Consider the following 8833-nt stretch of genomic DNA (forward strand, 5'->3'; position numbering starts at 1 on the left):
GCTGAGGGTTTGGAAAACTCATCTTTCAGAACTTCTATCTCTAACAGTTTCTCTCTTTAGAAAGATGGGCAAGTGGTCAATTTGAAGCTCCCTGAATAAATTAAATTATGAAAATCATTTTAATAGTTAGAAGGTATACAGGGTCTCGACCAAGTTGTATCACCAAATCTTCAGCATAATGTATAGCATACTGATGCAACAACTTGGGATTCCAATCAGATTCATCGTCACAGATACAATGTAAAACAGATAGAGTCTATGTTTGACAACTCCATACACAATTTAACATCTTCAATTCCTTTGTCAGATCAGAAGAATCAAACTCTCCTCTCTTCAGAGATGCACATCATCACCAAATCAGTAGGCTAAATGCTACACTGAGTGTAACATTAACTAACTCAGTCTACTTTAATTAGTACAAAATTTTGTCAATCAGTTGACATCTAGATTAATTACCAGGGTACATTATAAAACCTAAAGAGCCAAGCTGAATATTTCTTCTTGTACAGGGAACATTAGCATCTATCGTATTTAATCAAAAAACATATTTGCAGAGTGGTTATCCGGCCTCCATGTTCATGCCAAATGCTGCCCCTCCAGCATCATCAGCATCATCTTCTTTGCATACCGCGCTTCATGCCTGCTCCTGATACAATGGATGTCCAACCTAATTTATTTATTGAGCATTTTGCGTAAGTCTCACATGAATATGGAAATGGAGAAGTAAAAAGGATTGCACGCAAATAAAATTTAGCCAACACCTAGGTAAAAATGAAGAAAAGCAATATGGAAAATTAAATTCCTCAACTCCAACCCTACGCCATCCATTGAAAAGAAAATTAGTTGCACAGAACAACCACCGCCACCCAGTATGGATATATATAATCTTAGAGATATATAATCCAAGTATGCCTAGCAGATTGGGCTTGTTATCAAGGAAGAATCACTAATGAAATTTATAATAAAAAATTCTACGGGCTTGTACTCTCGAACCTAACCAGCTAAAAATCTGTTTATGCAAATAGGGTTATATTCCTAGAAATCAAATCATGCACAAGTGGATGCCTCTTGGATGTCAAGAAACCAAAGAAAGGAAGGCGAGTGGGGAGCATCTATAGACCAGGGTGGACTAGTGCTGAATCTCCTACTCAAGCTGAAGCCTATGCAGCCCTCTAAGGACTCCATGCAGCAACTCATAGCTCAAAGGTCCATTCATAAACAGATGGTGTGGAGGTGATTGAAGCAGTGAAAGTGAAAGGGAAGAAAGAAATTTCAAATATTGTAAAAGATTTTCTAAAGTCAGCACACGCTTCAAATAGTGCTATATGGACTAAAGTAAGAAAAAAAAGTATTAGCTTGAAAAGCAGTTTTGAACGCATGTCGCTGGTGGGCATTTTCAATTAATGCGGATCAAGCAAGAAGTATCCATCAATATAATTAAAATAATTAAGAAAAAAGGTGCATTAGCTGTAAAGGACGAGAAAACGTGCCAAATAGGATATGTTTGTCGAAACCCCCACCCCTACGCAAAAGGCCTTAACCACCCTGGCACCTCTTGGCCAAAAGAAAATTCCAAGTAGGATATATATCTAATCAATGACATAGGGCTCTTGAGCACAACTAGAAATGATGAGACAAAAGTATCGAAGAAGTTCTCACCCTCTCAAGCAAGGACTTGATTTCACTGTATTGCTTCTTCATATCTTGGTTGTTTGGTTCCAGTTTCAAGACACATCCAATATCATCCATGGAACCTTGAAGATTACCAAGCTCTTTTCTGGCTATTGCTCGCCGTTTGTACACTTTCACGTAGTCCCCATCTAAGCTTAAGGCATGGTTACAATCATCCTCTGCCTCAGAGAATCGACTCACTTTCAGGTATGCCAAGGCCCTATTTGCATAGGCTTGGGCACTTGCTGACAGGGCAATGCTCCTAGAATAGGAGCTTATAGCTTCATCAAAATTTCCACCCTTGAATAATCCATTGCCCTCTTCTTTTGCATAAGCAGCATCTGCAACGTTGTTCAAAACGGTGTATCAGAGAACTCTAAGAAAGACACACTTCAGTGGACATAAAGCTACTTATCATCATCGAGATATATATCCTATATACAGGCTAAGAAGGACAAAAGAATAGCACGCAATTCAAGAGAAGTCTATGTAACAGCCAGAAATACAACATTCTAGTTATTAATACTATGATAAAGTCATGCAATCAGAAAGGTGGTACAATCACAAATATGGCCTCGAATTTTCATTTACAACTTTTTCAATTTGTACAGAAGAGGACACCCCAATCTACTTGGACTAAGACTTGGCTGTTGTACAGAATAGAGTTGCTACGATCAACTCAAAGACATTATAACACAAAACTAAGCAGGGACTCAAACCATACTCTTCAACACGCGGGGTCACACCACACAACCCCCAAAAAGAACACAGTGATTGAGTGAAATATTGCTAAAACAGCAACATGTAATTGAAATTAGGATTGAAGTAAGTAGTCCACCATATTCCTACTTGAAAGACGATTAGTACGTTACTCATAAATTTTCAGTTTTATCATAATAACTCAGTGGCAACTTAAAAACACCATCAATAAACCAATACATAATCAATATTTGCAAAAGATAGCCCTCATGCAATATACAACAAAATTACCCACACAAATATTCAATAATGTTGTCCAGGCAGGGATGTAATATGCAACCAAAACAAACGAGAATAAAACATATCTAAGATCTTGGCAACTTACACAAGCGTGGAGGTATGGATGTCGGCCAAGTGGGAAGCACAATCGGTAAAAACTGGCCATCTCCGATGAACTTGGAAATACTAACAACCTTCCCAGTCCTCAGATTGTACGAAAAGGCATAAGCACCCGTTTGGAAGAACACAGTATCACATTGAAATGGATGCAAAAAACAAATCTGAGGCAAGGTAAGTGTCAGATGATGATACAAATAATCAACTAAGTAATCCTGCGATACCTTGTGCAGCAAGACCCATTCCCCAGACTCTAAATCCGAAAGCCTCCACAGCTCCAACACTGTCTCTCCACTCATGATCATCTCAATGAACTGAATGAACCCACCACTAACACCAACACTACGCCTAGACATCAAGTCAACTGTACAAACAGGCCTAGCACATCCCAGTGGGAGGTGAATAAGACGGCACACCGCCTTTCTCTCATTCTCCGAAGAACAAAAAGGGTCTTCATCCCAAACAATAATCCCAATACTCACCACCACCCAAAACAACCTCCCCCTAAAAGTGAACGCCCAGTCCGCCCTCCACTGCTGCAACCCAAGCAAATATTCTGCCTCCTTGACAACCCACCTACCCGTATCCGACGAAAAGCACATGAGCATTGCCCCATTTGTTGGAATCAAATGCTGGTACTCAACAACAACAAACTTACTCACAACCCCCAAGTCATGATCATCCATCCGGGTAATAAACCCGACACATTGTCTTTGGTCCAACGGGTGAGGGGGTGCCGGAATCCGTACCCATTCTCGGCTATAAACATTGCATACCAACAAAGCATCTTCCTTATCATAACTATCCCCAAATAAATGAGAAAAGCGAGTTCGGGTTTTCTGGTTCTTATTATCTCTTTTAGTCTCCATAGAAAACAATAAGAGTCCATTATGATGTTGAAGCAAAAGATTAGGGAAATCCGAAACATAAGTTGGAATTTCTTGAGATGATAATAAAAGGGTCGGGTTAATAGTGAACGTACCTACATTTGGAGCAGAAACGAGTTCCAACTGAGTCGACACCACAGAGTCTGTGGGAGAAATAAGGATGAAACGGTCGATGATGTGAAGTGAAGGCGGAGAAGAAGAAGATTTCGAGACGTAGGAAATCACGAATTGTGGGTTGCAGATTATGGAATACCAACGTTTCGAAACGGATTTTGAACGGTGGATTGATTTTACGGGTAATCGCCGCAAGATTTCAGATACTATTTCATCTGGGAGTATATCCATTGCTAAAATCTGGGTCAAATAACTTGTTTTTTTTTTTGTAATTACTGACTCAATAAAAGGGATTTTTTTGAGGGGATTTTGGGGGTGGTGGAAAAGTTGGGGAAGGAAGAAGTGAGCTGCTTGTAGTCACGACGTCGGTTATGTATCTTTATCCACTTTGCCCTATAATAAAAAGCTTAACTTGTTTTTGACACTAGTTAAAGAGTGAGAAATGATAAACCTCTAACTGCTAGATGTTTATAAACATCTAGCAGGGGTAAAATTGTCAATGTACATGAAAAAAAGTTATCAGTCAAATAAAAAAGTAATCTCGAAAATTGGGCACTATCAGACAATTTCGATGCTAATATATGATGTTCATGCTACTACAACTTGTGTTCGTGTAACTATAACTAGTGTTTATGCAACTAAAAATAGTGTTTATGTATAAACAGATAGTGTTGTATTTTTTTAATTGGACACTGTCAGAAGATTCCGATGATAATATACAGTGTTCATGCTACTAGAACTAGTGTTCGTGTAACTATAACTAGTGTTTATGCAACTCACAATAGTGTTTGTGTATAAACAGATAGTGTTCGTATTTTTTTTTACATATCTAAATAAGAGATAGAGAAGAGTAAAATAAAAATATGATGAAATTATATCAAGATGGATGTCTATTTGTAGAGAATAAAAATATATGAATATTGGTATATTTTTTATTTTTTTCTAAAATATATTTTTGAGATATACAAGTTTAAAAAATTGGAAAAAGTAATTTGTTTGGATAAACAATATAGTGACATGTGTACCACTTATATGTTGCCACATGAATGTTAGATGTTTGGCAAAAATCTAGCAGTTAGATGTTTATCATTTCTCGTTAAAGACTAAGGTTGACACTACTTACTGGTGGTGATGAAGTTCTCCTTCTTCAGTTATGCTAAAAGTTCGCCTCTCATTTATATATACTTCCTCCGATTTTTTTTAGATGTTACACTTTCCTTAAATTGCATGTTTCTAAATAGATATTACACTTTTTTTACCTATTTTAGTAACTTTTGCCTAGTGAAATGTCCAACTTACCCTTACTAACTACACATTTTAAAATTAAAACTCAATCTACCCTATTAAATCACTAACAAATCTAATCAGATTTTAACCATTCCCACCAAAATCTAATCCCCCAACTACCTTTCCATCTTCCCCATGATCATTTAAGGGGGCGTTTGGTTCACAAAATATAGGTATGAGGTATGGGGTTGGAATGGGCTAAACCCATACCTAGTGTTTGGTTAGTAAAATTTTGATTTTAAAACCAATACCTTAAACCCATGAGGTATGGGGTTGAGAAACCCATGGGGGGAGGTGGGTTTGGCTCATTCCAACCCTATGTATCAAATTATTTAAGATAAAACATCTTGTTGCACAAAAATAAAAAACGCTCATCTTCTTCCTTGTGATACTACTGCCTGCCGAAGCCAGATACTCCATGTTTTTCTCTACTTTCTTCTACTGCAATTTTTTTTTTGTCTTTTAGTTCTTAATTTGCTTGTGTGTCAATTACACCAAGATATTTGTTTTAACCCACCCTAAACATATCGATACTTCCTTCTTCATTAATTTTGATACAACAAGATAATCGCTCTCACGTTTGTTAATTTTGTCATATTGTGCTTTGTGCATGTTTTTATCAATAAATTTTCCTTTAGCCCTTTAGCATCTTGTTCTGTATTTTTTGTATACTCATTGATTCTCCTGCTAGATTAATCATGAGCTTCTATCTAAAGAAAGTTTGCGTGTATTACTCCACAATATATTGAAGTTCTTGTGTGTTAGGTTCTTAATATTGGTGTTATTTTTCTTTTTACAGAATAGTAAGTGATTTATATTATTTGTTGGTGATAATAGTGCTATGTTTTTTTTTTTGACAGAATAATAAGTGCTCTATATTATTTGTTGGTGATAATAGTGTTATGTTTTTTTTTTGACAGAATAATAAGTGCATATATATTATGTGGCAATTCTAAGTAGATGATTTAGTAATATATGACTATTAGTCTTGTAGAATTTCAGATTTATTCTTATCCTCGTTAATTCATTAAAGTTAATACTTACAACTACTTATAATTATGTATTTATGTGATGAAATACAGAAAAAATCATTATAATTTGCTTTATAGTATCACGGTTGAATTATTTAAAATAAGACATAAGACAAAATAATATTAATTTCATTCCTGATTCCAGAGACATTTTAAACCAAACACTAGGTATGGGGATAATTTTGATTCCAGAACTGAACCAAACACATGGTATTAGGAATCAAGTTCCAACCCCATACCACTCTTATCCGATTCCTGATTCCAAACCCATACCAACCTACGAACCAAACGCCTCCTAATAGATCCAACCCTCCTCCAACTTATTCACACTGATTCATCCCCCCCCCCAATTAAGTTCTTCCCCAATTCCCCAACCCTAAAACTACGAACTTCTAACCCCCCCCCCCCAAAACTTCATCTTCTCTCTCTCCACTTTCATTTCTCCTCTTTTGATCTTCTCTTCCTCTCTCTACTGAACTTCAGTTTCTCTCTCTAAATTTCTTCACTTCCTCCTCAAATCTCCCCTTAAACTTTCAAATTCTCCATTCATCTCTTGAAATCCTCACTGTCTTCCCTCTATTTCATCTTCAAGTGCTCAAAAACCCTAGATCTTCTTTCTTGTTTTCATAAAAAAAAACCCTAAAAAGATGTCGAAGTTGTATGTGCCTAATCTCCAACCCCTTGTTGATGCGTTGTGCCAAACTGACGACGCTGATGAATCTGATACCATTCGCGAGTTGATGCATGCATTTGAGTCTGGGTCTCCTTGGCCAAGAAGGCTTTTTGACAGTGGAGACGGAAAGCAGTTGCTTTGCCCTTATGCCTTCAAGGCTTTGGGTGTGGTGGTTGATGAATTTTACCTGGTTACTGGGTTAGCAAGGGAATTCCTTCCCTCTTCTTCCAACCGTCAAATTGTGAGTCCCCAAAATGAGCAGATCTTGGACCTCAGACCAATTTCACAAAGGTTGAGGCCTAGATCGAGGGTTGAGGAAGAAGGGGATGGGAAAAAAGGTAAGGTTATGCTTCGTTCTACCCATGAGATCATATGCGCCTTAAGGGCTCCGTGTTTTTACTGTGTTTCAAAGAATGGTAAGGTTCAAGAGGTGAAGGTGAAGGAGAAGGAAATTTTGGGGTCTAAGAGGAAGGGGAAGTGGGAGTGTTTGGGTTGCAGTGCTATGGCCTTCAACGTTTATGATGATGAAGGCACAACATATGCAATGTATGTGGAGACTGATGGGGGGTTCAAGGTCTTTGATGTGGTTGAAGACCTGTTGGATTTTGAGGAGGCTGATGAGGATCAGCTTGAAATACCATTGAGCCCTTACACAAGCTCAGAACTTGATCCTGATTCTCATTGCTTCCTAATCAGGCGTAAAACCAGTGATTTGACTCCCTGAGGTTCTATCATCCTAACTCTTTTAATTGCAAATTATGTTGTTGGTATTTGGTTGCCTTCTGTTTTTGGTTGCCTTTTATTTTTGGTTGCCTATGGGTGTTGGTTCGGAAATAATTTATGATGCAATAAAGTTTTTGGGTTGTTTACTATGAATTAATGGTTGACTATTATTGTTATGATGGATATTGTGATGTTGGTATTTGGTTGCCTTCTGTTTTTGGTTGCCTATGGGTGTTGGTTTGAAAATAATTTATGATGCAATGAAGTGTTGGGTTGTTTACTATGAATTAATGGTTGGCTATTATTGTTATGATGGATATTGTGATGTTGGTATTTGGTTGCCTTCTGTTTTTGGTTGCCTTTTGTTTCTGGTTGCCTTCTGTTTTTGGTTGCCTTCTGTTTTTGGTTGCCTATGGGTGTTGGTTTGGAAATAATTTATGATGCAATAAAGTGTTAGGTTATTTACTATGAATTAATGGTTGGCTATTATTGTTATGATGGATATTGTGATGTTAGTATTTGGTTGCCTTCTGTTTTTGGTTGCCTTCTGCTTTTGGTTGCCTATGGGTGTTGGTTTGGAAATAATTTATGATGCCATAAAGTGTTGGGTTGTTTACTATGAATTAATGGTTTGCTATTATTGTTATGATGGATATTGTGATGTTGGTATTTGGTTGCCTTCTGTTTTTGATTGCCTATGGGTGTTGGGTTTGGATTGGAGGTTTTAGGGTGAACAATTGGCTAATGATGTAATTGCTCATGTCTGGTTTGCTGAGTCATGTAAGTCCCCCACTGTTTACAAAATGAGTCCCTCTTGCTCCCCACCTGAGTCCCAACATGTTTTACAAATAAAAATCCAGATGATGAAGGGACTCATGCTTTGGGCTTGAGGAGTATTAGATGATTTGCTCCTTATTGGTGTTAAACCAATAAGTTGAGGTTTTAAATCATCCATTGCTTCCTCAATGAGCCATGCAATTATCTCTGATGGATTTAATAAAACACACATCTCACTTTAAACTTGTTGACATGCAAAAAAAAACATAACCATAAATGCTTAACTTCAATAAATCTTGCATCACTGCTTATACAAACCAGTCCTTCAACATGTACATAACAGTTTAATAAGTAAACAAAAACCCCCTAAAAAATTCCTGGTTTGCTTAGAAGTGTTGCTTCATCTTGTCCATAAGCTTTAACAAAAGTGTTGTAACTAGTATACCTGTGTATTTGTGCAAAAAGTTCCTTCATCTTCTTCTATACTTGTTATATACCAAAAACTTGCTCCCCATTCTTTTCCTTCATACACAGCTTCACTATGTGCAAAAAAGTAGCCACAACTTCTAGCCATT

General features: G+C 37.2%; 1 protein-coding gene across 2 annotated transcripts; it reads right to left on the reverse strand.

Annotated features, from left to right (window-relative positions):
- Positions 1-241: 241 nt before the first annotated feature.
- LOC104898024 (F-box protein At1g49990) lies at positions 242-4201 on the reverse strand. 2 transcript variants are annotated; one of them, XM_010685031.4, is made up of 3 exons: positions 2756-4201; positions 1660-2012; positions 242-646 (listed from the first exon to the last, which is right to left on the reverse strand). In XM_010685031.4, exons 1-3 carry the CDS (start codon positions 3996-3998, stop codon positions 635-637), a joined length of 1608 nt encoding a protein of 535 aa, XP_010683333.1. In that variant the 5' UTR covers positions 3999-4201; the 3' UTR covers positions 242-634. The 2 variants fall into 2 exon arrangements, with proteins under 2 accessions (XP_010683333.1, XP_010683324.1); XM_010685022.4 differs by having other exon boundaries at positions 242-667.
- Positions 4202-8833: the final 4632 nt, after the last annotated feature.

This window comes from Beta vulgaris, chromosome 1 (genome assembly GCF_026745355.1).
Source record: "Beta vulgaris subsp. vulgaris cultivar EL10 chromosome 1, EL10.2, whole genome shotgun sequence".
Classification (NCBI taxonomy): domain Eukaryota; kingdom Viridiplantae; phylum Streptophyta; class Magnoliopsida; order Caryophyllales; family Amaranthaceae; genus Beta; species Beta vulgaris.